The sequence below is a fragment of the Sipha flava genome, unplaced genomic scaffold (genome assembly GCF_003268045.1).
Source record: "Sipha flava isolate LNK unplaced genomic scaffold, YSA_version1 300_pilon_pilon, whole genome shotgun sequence".
In the NCBI taxonomy this organism is placed as follows: Eukaryota; Metazoa; Arthropoda; class Insecta; order Hemiptera; family Aphididae; genus Sipha; species Sipha flava.
In genome coordinates this window covers 41,476-56,598 of record NW_020272975.1, presented here as the reverse complement: position 1 = coordinate 56,598, position 15,123 = coordinate 41,476, and the positions used below count along the sequence as shown (strand labels likewise).

The 15,123-nt window shown below is 25.4% G+C and overlaps 3 protein-coding genes across 3 annotated transcripts; 1 reads left to right on the top strand and 2 right to left on the bottom strand.

The window, feature by feature from the left end:
* Positions 1–1,326: 1,326 nt before the first annotated feature.
* Positions 1,327–5,200, bottom strand: LOC112686214 (ubiquitin-conjugating enzyme E2 variant 2). Its single transcript, XM_025558415.1, has 4 exons — positions 4,987–5,200; positions 4,178–4,320; positions 3,978–4,103; positions 1,327–1,721 (listed from the first exon to the last, which is right to left on the bottom strand). The coding sequence occupies exons 1-4, from the start codon at positions 5,006–5,008 to the stop codon at positions 1,581–1,583; spliced, it is 432 nt and encodes a 143-aa protein (XP_025414200.1). The 5' UTR covers positions 5,009–5,200; the 3' UTR covers positions 1,327–1,580.
* Positions 5,201–6,199: 999 nt separating this feature from the next.
* Positions 6,200–10,439, bottom strand: LOC112686222 (DNA replication factor Cdt1). The gene is made up of 9 exons (XM_025558423.1): positions 10,089–10,439; positions 8,921–9,097; positions 7,764–8,311; positions 7,576–7,694; positions 7,420–7,520; positions 7,195–7,357; positions 6,698–6,861; positions 6,423–6,624; positions 6,200–6,357 (listed from the first exon to the last, which is right to left on the bottom strand). Exons 1-9 carry the CDS (start codon positions 10,263–10,265, stop codon positions 6,215–6,217), a joined length of 1,794 nt encoding a protein of 597 aa, XP_025414208.1. The 5' UTR covers positions 10,266–10,439; the 3' UTR covers positions 6,200–6,214.
* Positions 10,440–10,609: 170 nt separating this feature from the next.
* LOC112686223 (leukocyte receptor cluster member 1 homolog) lies at positions 10,610–12,578 on the top strand. The gene is made up of 3 exons (XM_025558424.1): positions 10,610–10,907; positions 11,468–11,567; positions 11,779–12,578. Exons 1-3 carry the CDS (start codon positions 10,885–10,887, stop codon positions 12,490–12,492), a joined length of 837 nt encoding a protein of 278 aa, XP_025414209.1. The 5' UTR covers positions 10,610–10,884; the 3' UTR covers positions 12,493–12,578.
* The last annotated feature ends 2,545 nt before the right edge of the window (positions 12,579–15,123 follow it).

Genomic DNA, 15,123 nt, shown 5'->3' with positions numbered 1-15,123 from the left:
TTGTTATACCTAACTGTATAATTTTCTTAACTTGCATAAGCTACCTATATCTAAAAAAACAATGATTGGATATTTAAAGGAGTTTCTATAATTTTTTTTTTAACAGCCTGTCCAATAAAGTGGTTATTTTGTAAATAAATAGAAATTTAAAAATTATTTTTGAAACCTATTAAGGATATATTAAATATGATTTAAATAATACTATTTTAATATGGCCCTATATTAAATTTGAAAAAAATAATAAATAATTACAGATATATTTCTATTAGAAAAACCTGGGTATATACATTTAATTTAAATCAAAAATAAAACTTAACAAAATACTTCCGAACCAAGATTTTCTGTATTGTCAATCATACGCACAATAAAAAGATTTAGATATTTTCTATTTTCAACATACAAATCGATAAATTTATCCCTTAATCCCCCGAGCCATAAAAAATTGCGTTATTAATGAGCTTAATGATGTTATAATTGATTCTATACTAATAATACCAGTACTTTATTGAACTATTATTTAAAAAATTAATAAATGTAGTGTATTTTTTTTGATACTATAAAGTACTATAAGTAATAATTATATTGGCAAAGGTAACCTAACCACAGTAGTTGTAATATAATAAGAAGTTCCTTAGTATTAAACAACTTTTAAATAAATGACTGTATTGAATTGGCAATATTTAGGAAAAACAAACATTTTAAATTACAAGTGAACATTCAAAGTATTTATTTTACTTTGATTTACAGGCTTGCCCCACACATTTTAAAATTGTATTACATTGTATTTAATTAAATAAATATATATATATATATATATTTTATCATATTATATAAAAAAAAAAAAAAATGCAGATAATAAGTTTTCTTTTATCCCATAAAAACATAAAATGTGTTGAATATTTTTACATGCTCTTAAAAACTAGTACAGTAAATAACACAAACACAGAAACTGAAGTGTGGGTTCTAAACTTTAAAACATGAATAAAAATCAGAATAAAATATCATTAAGATATCTTTTAAGATTTTAACTATTGATGACTATAAGTGTTTAATTGCAAATACATGATTACTAATAGTTGAATTAGTAATTATCTACTCACAAATAACCTCATAGATTATATTTATCATTAATTTTTAAATAATTAGGTGTTTTTTAGTACTTAAAATAAAACAAAGTCTAAATAACTATTTTATGAGTATATTATAATATAATAAATAGTATATAAAATATGCCTAAATGTGATATCGCTTTCTGAACCATGAAATTAAATGAAAAATTTAACAAAAATTATAAAACAAAATGACCTGTAAAACTTATTTTTTTTGTGGTTGTTTGTTAAAACCACAAATGAAAGGGATAGACAATTCCCTAATGTTTTAAGTAAAATCTAGGCGTCGGTCTGAGGAGCTGTATAATAGCAGCATGGAAATATTATCCTCAGGCAACGACCAATGAAGCGACGTTGTTGTTGTTGTTGTACTGCTTGCATTGGCTGTGTTGGTTGTACCGGTGCGACAGCTGTGGGTTGATAGCGAGGCGCTAGGTACAAGCTATTCCATGGTTCAGACAGCGGCGATGGCTAGAATGTGCTACCCTCAGGTGGCTGAGACATTTTCATGTTATCCTTAAGAGTCATTAATCTTCTAAGCTCTTGCAAAACAGTCTTGATTGTATAATCTCGTTGCCACCGAGCTAACACAGGCACTTGTCTATTATCCACCTAAATTAAAATAAATAAGACATTATTATGAATTATTCGACAAACAAATTAAATTTTTTTATAAATCTGTTTTATATTAAAAATTTTATTTAAATTAAAGATGAGATATAGTTTATATACATATATATGTATATAAGAAGTTCTAGTAAATGTAAGAAAAGCATAATAAATTAAGCTTGATTAGAAAAGGGTTTGATACAAATATTTTTTCAATAAAAATATATTTTCTAACATTTTAAAATTATTTAGCTTACACTACTTGTGCAGCTAGTGAAAAGTTGAGATTTTTAGTGGTGAAAATTAGTAGTTTAATTAGGATAACACTACACAGTATAATAAATATGTACAAAAGCAATGGCAACTTTTGAATAATAAAAAAAGTGCAAATGTTAATTTCTAAACTTAATATTTTTAAGGTTTAAGTTTGTTGTTAAATATCATCAAACTAAAATTTTTAATTTTTCTATCAAAAAGTTGATAAAAATAAAATAAGAAGGGATATCACAAAACTGCAAAAGCAACAAAACTTAATAATTATTATATACATAACATTATGCACTAGTAAATTGTACAACAAAATATACAGCATTGTTGTACTTTTAATCGAAATAAAAAAAAAATTAAAACCAGCAGAAATTCACAAGGAAATAATAATAATTGCTAATACTTCATATGCTATGCTATATATATATATATATATATATATATATAATTGGGGTTAAAAATATAGATAACAAAACCTATTGCTTCCACTACAAATGGAATATTAAATAAATAATAAACCCTTGATTAAAATTAAAAAAATTAAATATATTCAAAGAGAAAAAAAATAATTATATTTCTATTCAAAGAGACACAATACAAAACTCAAAACTCATGAACAGCTAGTAATATAACACATATTATAAAAAATAATTTATTGGAATTTCTTTTGATGTTGAAATAAAATAAAATTGTTTTATTAAAATTAAAATATTATTTATATAACTTCTCAACCTTTTTAGTGCTGCGATAATAAAAAATAAAGTTAGTTACCTTATATTTTCTTTGAGATAAATATTAATTTACGCTTTATTATTTGTTATACTAGTTGAAAATAAATTACCAATTATAGGATAAACAAATTATATACACTTTTTTACAGAAAGAAATTATTTCAAAATACATTTTTTATTTATATACAATTTTTTTTGTGCATTAGCGTTTAATTATTTTTGATTGAACCGATTCTCTATTTATGGGATAACGACCTCAAAGTTAAGAAACAATATTTAAAAAGTATCTTATAATTAAGATATATTTCCTAAATAAAAATAATATAAAATTTGAAACACTAATGAAATACAAAATGGCTAGTAAATTCATAAAGGTCAATCCTTAAATGTAATAGGTAGATTTTAGAGGTATAGTTATTCAGAGATTCAAATCAAATACAATATAATTGGTCATTTCAGTTTTAAATTATAAACCAATTATGATATAAAAATTAGTATTATTTCAAACCGTTCTCAACATTATTTTGTTACGGCTTAGCATTAATAATACAATTATAAGACTAATAATTAAATATTAATAATAAAAATAAAAAAGATTTAAAATATCTTTATAGATTATTTTGAGTATAAATCTACATTACAGGTCATAATAACTAGGAATTTTTGTATTTTGAAAAAAATAATGTTCTCTTATGTTCTGGTTGGATTCAGTTTTAAAGTAGTTAAAATTTTAAGCTAATACAATATGTCACCATAATATGCATTGTTTTTGTTTATTGGGATAAAAAAATTATATAGTAAATTATTAATCCCAAATTATTATAGTCTACAACAATAATTGTTTAAAATTTTAAAAATGTATCTCATTTTAATAACAGATTTACTTAACAGTGTTATTCTTATTAAATAGATAAATGGTAAACTGTATTTATGATAAGAAATCAGCCACGCTATCCATTAAAATATTGTATCAATGATGAATCATTTTATAACTTAAAATTTAAAGAAACATGGAGTATCTATAGACTATGAACTTCTGGTTTTTAAGGGTTAACTTAGCTAATTATAAAAACAAAAAAAAAAAATATTCAAAATTAAAGTGATCCAATTAAGTAGATTTATTCTTAGTTTTGAATTATAATTTAATATTGTATAACCTGTAATGAAATAGTTAAAGATAATAGTTATTCAATAATGATGCAACTAAATGAATAATACTATATAAATATATATATATATATATCAGTATAACAAAACATACCAATCCAGTAGTATTATGAACACAATTCATATTGATACGTGTAACGAACCGAGCGACAGGTGCGTCATCTGGATACATAGGACCACATTCTACTTTTAAACTATACATTCGATTTTCATAAGGAGTCTATAAATAAAATATAATTATTAATATTCAACAGATATTAATATGTAATAGCTTAATAAGTAAAATATACACACCCTGGGTGGTCCAATAATCATTCCAGTCCATTGGGTTAAAGTCATATCATCATCTTTTTCAAGACCCCAACTGATAGTGCCATCTCCTACACCTTTTTGTCCTTGTTCTAGTTCTTCCAACAGTCTAAAATTTCGTGGAATAACTAAATAAAAAACATGAATTGTATTATTAAAATATTAATAACAAGACAAAAATAGAAAACTAATGGGTTGTTATTTTAGTAGCACAAAAAAAAAAAAACAAAGTTTTTTTTTCCGAATTTGCATCGTCATTTGTAAACATGAAAAAAAAAAGAAAAAAAACAACCATTCGAAGAATTCAGAACGTCTGTGTATGATTTGGCGGTCTGATCAACAGTATCGACTAATCGGAAACAGTTAGGGTACCAGATCAATAGCGAATTCTGTTGAAATACGAAATCTGAACGGCAAAACGTAGTTTACCAGCAATTTCCACGAAACTCGGCCACACTATACGTGCGCGAGGTGGGTAGCTTGGTGGAAAGTATAGCGACACAGGGAGACGGATGGTCGGCGGACGACCGGCAACCACGAGCAACGTATCTCCGGCACCGCCGACGGCTATCACGTAGTTTTCCGTCGGGGTACGACGACGGTCAGCCGTGGACACGACGTGCAAGCGAACCGTCGAATCGACCGGCGGACTCAGACAAATTCGTAGGACGTCGGACCGAATCCAAGACGACCATCAGCCGTACGCGAATCGACGGCGAGTCGGTAATCGAAAGCGGCCTCGTGCGTGTGCGCGTTCGCATTTGTTTGTTTGTAATACGCTGTGCGGCACTCACCCACTGTATTTGTTATGGCCATCGTCGAGCGGAGTACTTGCGAACGGGGTTCAGTGCGCGGAGAACGTCACTGCGGTGAACGGAGACGGTTGACGGATAAACAAGACAGATTGGTGACAAAAAAAAAAAAAAAATAACAAAATTTATCGCACAGTAGACGATGTGGTGTACCTACAACAAGGTATCACTAGCGTAGAGTTATGGAAATAATGTACGACGGCGGCGGCCACCGTAGACGATTGGCTCGTTCCTATGCCGCAGTGTCACAATTGTTCTTGTACGAAAATGGTCCTACCGCGTGCACGCACTGCTCGTCGTATCTTATCACATGAAACACTTTCGGTGATACGGTGATTACGTTACAAGTAACCGCTCAGTGAGTTAAGAACGTTAAAACATTTAGAATGATTGCGTTGTATTTTACCATAAATTATAAGTAATTATTAGTCGCATAAGAAGCAAATTAATAAATCCGACGAATACTTGGTTTATTCAAATTCTCGAATTTCACGCCCATCTCTAATGGATACAATTAAAGATTTATGAAATACTTATGATTGAGTTCCGAAATATTATGTTACGGTTATAACAAAGAAATATGGTTTCAATGACAGAATACGAGGGATCAGTTCTAAGAATGAGTATTGTATAGAAAAGAGAAGAGAGGTGTAAAATAACAACAGAATATATGAGTAATGAGCACATATTAGAAAAAAAATTAGAAGTCTGATTGAGTTAGTTCAGGTATTTCATAAAGAGTGAATATGTAGATTGGGAGCCTGAAATTACCACACTATATGATATCAGCAAAATTTGTCTAGGTAGAATGGTTATATTGAAATTTTTATATTTATGTATACATAAGTATATTTTTTTCATAAATGTGTTGAAATTTTGTTGTATGGTTTATATTTTTTTTTTAAAAAAAAAAATGGTTTGCTGATCAAAGGTTGAAAACTACTGATGTAGTTAACGAGAATGTTCATATTTAGTAGAAAACACAAAAGTGGTTTGGTTAAATGTATATAAATAAGATATGTTAGACTGATCAGTGTGAAGGTGCTGGATGAGGATCATTGTTCATTTATAATTGGGAAGGAAGGCAAGAGAGTAAAAAAAAGATAGATAAAATATAAAATAAATATTTATAATATTAAATAATGTAATATTAAATAAAAAAAAATGTAAATAAAAGCTTAGAACAAAATTTAGTTAGTAAAAACAACAATTAATTTTTTAATTTAATGACAACACTTTCTTCAAATCTAACTTTTTTTTCAATTTGAATATGTTCAACTCCATCTAACTCATTGATTTTAATCCAATGAGGGACTTTTTCTTGAAGAAGATTGAAGTGAGCTTTCCAATCTTCTAAAAATTTAAATAAATAATTTAAAAATAAAATATTAAAATATGAATTAAAGAAGTTAAATTACGGTTTGTCATAGCTTCAGGATAACTCTGCTTCAACTGATCAATGACTTTTTCTAATGGCATAACATTTCTTTTAAGTTGTAAAAAATAAGTACGCATCCTTCGAGCAATATCTGGTAATCTGTTTATTATTCTATCTTCATTTAATTGACCTAATGATCTTGTCATTAACTCTTTAGTATTTTCTTCTTGTTTAGCTTCAATCTGAATATTAATATTTTATTTTTATATATAATACTATATTAAAACACTAAAATTAATCAATTAAATAAATTACATTTGATAAAAATGAATTATGAATATCTTTAAATGCTTCTTTTAAAGCACTTTTTGCATCTTCAGTTGGAATATTTTTTACATTTACATTTTTGTTTTCTTCACGATTCATAGTAAAATTTCGGTTCAAAATATTATTATAGACAAATAATGCATGAGATCGATCTAAGGATAATTTAACCCAGGATTAATAAATTCTTAAATTTAATTGAATGTAAGAAGATACATAAATATACAAAAGGTGATCTTTTTAAGTAGCTTCAATAATTTTCTCTATTAATATATTTTTTTTGATAGTGTGCAACAGAAAAGAGTGGAAGATAATGAAATATTCATGATTATAAAATTTCAAATTATGAAAATCATTAAAAAAAAACAGACTAAGAACATAAATGTAACTACTTAAATAGATCTTTCTGTATTGTAAAAAATATATATATAAATTAATAATATATAATTTATATATAATTATATATATAAAATATATTATAAATATACCTGATATATCTTTAACAGATTCTATTTTTGGTTTGTCAATTTCAATTTTGGGTAATGATGAAGGGATAATATCAGGTACAGATTCAACATCAAATTGAGGATGCCATCTAATTATTTTATCTTCATCAATCAAAATAGGCGGAGTTAATTTATTCAAATATTCCTAGAGAAATTATAGTTTAGTCATTTTAAATTTAATTTACAATTATATGAATATAACATTACTTGATGATATTTTTTCATAATGCCAAGTAATGAATTGTAAAATTTCTTTTTTCTCCAATTTGTTAATTCAGTCAAATCAACATTATCTTCATTTTCCAATCCTAATTAATTTAAAAGTAATATTATCACATGATAAATTAAAAATTAGGTATTTACCATAAACTGGAGATATCTCTAATTCAAAACTAGGTTTATCACTTGATTTCATCAGTGAAAATTCAAAGAATTCTGGTACTATTGTTTTAATTTGTGCCAAATGCAATTCAGTAAAATGTCTATAAATTAAAATAAAATTTAAGTTAATTTTAGTGATCAACAAACAACAATTATAGTTAAATTATTACTTTCTTATTAGTTTCTGTACACCCCGTTTAAGCTTATTAAATGTAATTCTTTCTTTTCTCTTAAATATTACGGTTAATACAGTGTCCATAGCTTTGAATAATTCATCTAAATTACGGTATTTCAATGGTAAAGGTAATGTGTTAGAATTTGCTAATGCCGAATATCGTTTTGATGGTGACATAGCCTTTAGAGATTCAATTTCATCCAATAATTTTCCAGCTGAAACGTATACTTTAGGAAGTGTTGCCTCTGTCTCCATCATCAATTTTCTTGGACTAATCATGGATTTTGATGAGCTTGGGAAAAGAACTGTTGGTTTTAATTTAGGTTTTTGTACAGGAATTGATTCCGGTTCTATAGGATTAGTATGAATCATGAAATCAATGGATTTAAATGAAGATAAATAATAACTTTTGGCAAATTCTACTTTAGATTCAATACATTTAAGATCATTTTGATATTGTTCCACTGAACTTATCTTTTCTTGTAACTTCTTAAAGTTGCGTTTACAGTGAACACTTTTGCGAAATTCACCCAAATCCAATTCCTAAAATATAAATTGAATTAATATAAATAAATGTTATTGTTAAAATATATAATATGTTACATATATACATTAAACATTTCATGAAGAACACCATAATAATTTGAAAGATAAAAATATTTCTGATGGTTAATTTTTGATTTTCCTAGTAATTTTAGCTCTAAGAAAAATTAATGAGTATATAATTAAATTTTAAAGCAGCTTATTTAATTTTAAAATATTATAGTAATTTTTGTTTTAAAGTATGATAATGCTAAACCAGAGCTATTTTATTTAGTTTAAAAAAAATCAGAAGATTCACATGAGATAATTCATTTATTTCAGTTTTTAATTTTTAAAATATTCAAATTCTTTATTTATTGTACACTATTTTTCACTCACCATTAGGAGTTGATATTTATTTACTAATTAATTATACCTTATTTTCTATTCTTAAGAACAAATAGTAAAAATGGACGTTTGAAACTAGTATTTTATTTAATTTTTGTAACACTTTTATTAACTGTCATAAAAATAACTATAGACTTAAAATAAATAAACTATGTGTATTATGTACCTAGTATTTTACTATACTAACCTCTAAACATTTAATAATTCTATTTGTATACATACTTTACGTAATTTAGCCTTAATTGATGGTGATTGATCAGGAGTTTTCTCTCTTTCTGGTTCAACCTCATTCTTATGTTCAGTTTCATTTGTATCCAAAGTATTATCAATGATTGTATTTTTAGAGTGAGTTACATTAAGATTCCCATGAAAAATGGTTTGTGTATTATCAGATTCCACCTGAAAAATAATAAGTAAGCTTAAAACAATAATGAAAATTTATTCAATGATATAATTTATATTTTAATCATACTACACTCAACAATTAAACCAGGAAATAAAATAGTGTGTAAAACATAACATTAAATTTGTAGAAAAATAAGGATTTACTAAATAATAATGATTTATTTTAAGTTGGAATGAAAAATCTAGTTATTAAGTAAATATGAAAATTTAAATGTAACAAAAATATAATATCTTACACAATTTTTTAACTTTTTTAAATTTTTCGGTGTTTTTTAAATTACCTGTGTTATTTATTTTATTATAGTAGGTATTAGTTAACTATAAGTATACTATGTCCCAAAAGTAAAGAGGATTTTAGATAAAATTTTTAAAATATTCATTCTTGGATGATGGTCATGAAAGCTCATAGTTTATTTTATTAATTATTTTTATTAATTTAAACATTTTTATTTTTATTTCAACTTTATCAATTTAATTAAAAAGGAAAATATAAACATCAACTAATATTTCTAATAATATAATTTAAATTTAATACTTCTGTAGATTATTGTGCTTCTAAGTGATACAAACACCTTAAAATTAAGATCAATTTTCATTTTTGAAATAACATAATACATCCAAAAAGTAACTTAAAGAACACTTGGAAATTTTGACAACCTGTCACACAATGAATTTAATAAAATCTAGTCCAAACACAATATTTAACAAATATATACATTTTACAGAGTAATTTTTCTTATTTAAATTTTTAGTATTGTTTACAAATGTATATTTACAATTTTGCAATATCTAATGTTAAACAGTTTTAAGTTAAATATTGGTACATAATAACAATAATTAAAAGCAAAATAAATTTGAAATTGTACTCATAAACATCTAACCTAATCTAATGCACAATTATGTAATTAGTTAAGTAATATGTCAATACAACAAATTGATATATTTACAATTTAAATTGCAAATTATTAAAATAAATTAAACCTACTTTTTGTTTTTTTATAGTTTGCGATGAAGAACTATCAAATGACAATTTTCTACTTGATTTGACGATTCCAGTTCTGTTAGTACTATTGATTTTCGATATTTTATACATATTGTCATCGTTAGTAGGTCGTTTCTGGCTCTTGACAAAACCATCTAATGTGTTTTGTTTAGTCTCCATGTTTACTAATGATTTCACTAGAACTTATGTAATAAATAATTTAGAATTAACATTGGAACTTAACGCGTTAACTGGTGAATTGCTGCAATGTTACTATTAGTGATAACGTAGCGTGTGTTCTTGGACAATCACTGCACCTGTGGTAATGACAAGGGAGTCACCTGTTGTTAAAAGACAACAATCGATCACGGGCTGTACAATCTGAAACCAATCACGTCAATTGAGCATTGACCATATACCATAGTTAATATACTATGTTATGACCATATACCTCTCTTAAACCAAAATCCGGTTTTTATCACAGAGGTTTCATATTATCTCAGATCACAAACTAAAATTTAATCGCAGTAAGAGATAAAGAAAAATTTTTTTTTGAATTGGATTGTATTATTGTGGAATAACAGAAGGATCAAATGCATTGAATTTTTTTCTTTTTCCTATCGTTTATTTACCTATACAAGAATTGCATCAAGAATTGTTTTTATTTTTGAAATCTTTTTTTAAAAACTGTTTAAATTAATTTTATATTATACGGCTAATTTGATTTCCAGCCCGAGAGTGTTGCATGAGTAACTGAGAACAGTTTTGTATTAAATACGGTTCTTCTCCATACTTTAAAATGAATATTCTACCCAAAAAGAGGTAAATGATTTTAATTTTTTCTGTGACTTGGGAAACTAGTTGATTTTTTTTCAACAACAATCTTGTAGTCTTTACTATACATAAGTTGGACGGTTTTTTAAATATTTATTTGTTTCTTCAATTTTATTCATATATTACATAGACTTTAATTATACATACTTAATTATTAATTTATTAAGCATTGCATATACATTTTTATGTAATTTATTAAATTTAATTATTTTCATCAAATTACCTATTAAATGTTTTATTTTAAAGAGTATGATTATTCTAGTTTTGTTTTTATTATGTAAACTATGCATATTGGATTAAATCTTAAGAAAATGTTAACTTAAACAGTTAAACATTTATATTATTTAGTATTCTGCTTTATAAATATATGAAATGTTTGTTATATAATAATTAAGTCATACTTATAGTTTTAGGTACATGTAACTATTAAATGTTATTTAATGACCATTTTTTATATTGTAATATGAAGTTTTTTTTAAGTATTAATACATAAAGTAAATTTTATATTTGCAAATATTGTTCCCAATTCATACGTTTTGATGATGTAGGTGGCATGTTCGAACTAAAGATAATATTGCACGTGTTAGACGTGATGAGGCACAGGCGGCTGAAGAAGAGAAGAAACTTAAGATGAGGATACAGTTAGCTGTAAGTGAAAAATTCATGATACTAGTACAATATAATCTTATAAACTATATTTCAATGTATAATAACTAATTAATAATTATTTATTTCTTACAAGCATTGTTTATTTTTTTTTATATTTATAAAATTAATATTTAACTTGATAGTCAATAACATGCATTTTTGAATAATTATTTAAAATTTGTATTTATATTCTATTATATGTTTATATTAGGAACAAGAAACAAAATTATCATTGTTGAGGACCAAGTCTAAACAAAGATATGACGATTCTGCAGATCGACCTGAAGAAATTAAAACAGAGGAGCCCAGTCATGTTAATTTTTTCCAAGATCTTGAGGATGGTCATGTGGCTCATACAGGTGTTAATAAAGAACATGAACAGGAAAAAAAAGAAGAAAAAGAAGCATATGAAAAAAAAATTGGCTACCTAACTTATTTAGGACAAGATACAGATGAAATTACTGGTAATATACAATGGTATAATAAGAAACCAAAACGATTAGATCTGCGTGAAACTGATAAAGAAGTTGAAACTAAAGTTAAAACATTCAATGATCCACTTATTGTGATTAAAAAATATATAGAAGGGGATCAAAAAAGTTGTACAATGTCTAAAGTATTGAATAAGAAAAAAGACGATTCTCTTAAAAAAAAACATAAGAAAAAAAAGAAAAAGAAAGAAAAAGAAAAGAAGAAAGATAAAGAAGAAAAAAAAATAGCCTTAGAAAAACTTAGAGAAAAAAGATTAAAGAGAGAAAGGGAAGAAAGGTTTAGAGCTAGTAATTTATTAGCAAAAATGAATGGAGTTGAAGTAGAAGTTTCAAAATCACAAATAAAACCAACTATTGTACAAAAGTATAATTCTCAGTTTAACCCATACTTGGCTAAACAAAATTACCCTACTAGTAGCAGTACTAATTCATAGACACAAAATGTGCTAAACTATGATAATTTAAATTTTAACTAAAATCATAATTACAGATATTTGTTTTGTTTAAAGGTATTTTTATTAAATTTTTTTTTCATTTTGTATTTATTTGTATAAATGCATTATAGTTATAAAAATATTGTGGCTGTTATGTGTTATTGTAATACATTATTACATAGTTTTAATTTTTAAATTATAAATTATAACATTTTATTAAGATTTATCATATACATATACACAAATATTTTGTTTTTAATATTTATCTTAATAGGTCTATAATCATAGCACAGTTCTAATTGCTGATGAAATATTTTATCTTTTAAATTGGTGATAAATCTGATTAATTATTGTTTATTAGTGACTTATCTTAATTTATTTTGAGTACTGACTAGTCTATAGTGAAAATAAAACAAAATTGTATGTTTTATTTTTTTTATTTACCTACTTATTTTCTCATAAATTGTGAGGTGAAACAATTTAGTACCTTAAATATTAAGTATCAAGTACTCTACCTTGATATGCAATTGTAAATTGAAATATAATTGATGTCATGAAATATTTTAGTTTATAGTATCTACAAATAATTACATATGTTTACAGTTTTAATCAAAAATTTGATAAATATTATGAAATTGTATTATTCTATAAAAATTAGTTAGTCAAAATTCTACATTTTTTATAGTTTAGTAATTAATATTGATAAAAACATCTACTACAATTATTCTGTATATTTCTTTTAAATTGGAAAATAAGAAATATAATGGTTACTTTGAATTTCCATAGAAATTCATGTCTAATGTACTTCTGTAAGTCATGTTTAAGTAATAATAAGTAAGTAATTTAATAAAAATACTGGGGTTGGCTGAATATAAAAAAATGTTACATGTATGAAACGCTGTGTCAAGATTTTGAGTGTCAAATATTTTTAATATGATAAATTTAAAAATTATTTATAGGATACTAATTAGTGAATAATGTTGGAAACCTTATGAATGATGATATTTAATATATATTATATATGTACGTGTATTGTGAATATATCAACTAATATTCGTAAAATATATTATTATTTTATTTTATTTTTTTAATAAACAATAAAAGTTGATAAGTTAATAAAAAAGTATAAGAACATCCAATATAAAAACGTGCTTAGGATCAAAATGTAGGACAGGCCCAGTTATAATTATTTTAATTTATATATAGGTACAGATTATTGAATTTTTTTTTTGTAAACTTTTTATAAAGCCGCGTCCAGACTAGACAATTAAGAGTACTGAAGGCACATGTGACGATCTTATACGGTGATGTTAGTCTAGGTGTAGACAGCGCGATCGAACGAATGCCAACGGCGAATCCAGGTACATCAAAGGAATTCGTTATCAGTTAGGGCACGATTTGTTGATATTTTGGTGTTCGTCAACATTTGGTCCGAACGGATATATGAAATAAATTGTGTGCGTATGCAATTTAAATCGGCGAAGGCTTCCAACGCAGACTAACGACGAATTCGGAATGAGTTTAGACAGTATGCCAATGTTCTCAAATCTAAACACAGCTAACACCGAATATGGAGACATTAGCCTTCGGTTGCCTTGGTCGTGTAGTCTGGACATGGCTTAACATTTTGATGATATAATATAACACAATTCCTTTTGTTTGACTTGTTAATAATATTTAAAAGTACATCAAAAAGTAAATAATTATGATGTAAAAAATATTAATAATAACTTTGAAAACAGGGTAGGCTCTACCCTCTGGGCACGCCACTGATCTAATAACAATTAAATATGATCAAATCCAGAAAACATATTTAAGTTTGTAAGCTGGAAACAGTTTTTGATTTATTACTCGTAAATAATTTGATGGCCTTACTCGAAATGGCATTATAAAATGTAGCTTCTACATCGGCATAAGAGTATTTTAAAAGGTAAATAACATGTTGTATTGGATAATTTTTATTTCATAATTGGTTAACATCGAAAAACTGTTCTTAAATGAGTAAATTGTAAAAGTAAAGCGTTAATTTGTTCTGTTATAACATTTTAAAAGTAACTTATTATAAGTCTTCACTCATGTTTAGATTAGAAATATTTGTGCGGAATAGTGCTACTAATAAATAGTTAATTATAAAACAAAAAAAGTAGTTAAAATATTCGAAGGTTATTATATAGTCATATATAATATAGTCATTATAAGGTCATTATATAGTGTGCAATATGATAGCAAAAAACAATAAAATAAAATAATGTCAATATTGAACGAATTTTAAATAACCATGCCTAATAATTTATTCTAAATTTTTTTATTTATATTCAAAATCTTAATTATAACAATTTCTCGTTTTTTTATTATTATTTTTTTTTTTTTGCCTAACCAGGAATATTATTTTGATCAATTTTCATTATCATAGCGATATACGGTTAATATTTTAGAAACAAAAATCTGCATGAAAGAGGCACAGATGTATTTTTTACGCATTATTAAGTGGCATTTAATTATATAGTATTGTGGATATACACTTACGAGTTTCAACTGCGAACAAAAACAATACATTTCGAAAGTTAACGACAATTGTGTTTAGTGTTGAAACTCGATTAATCAAACTCACGTCTTTATCTTTGGTATATT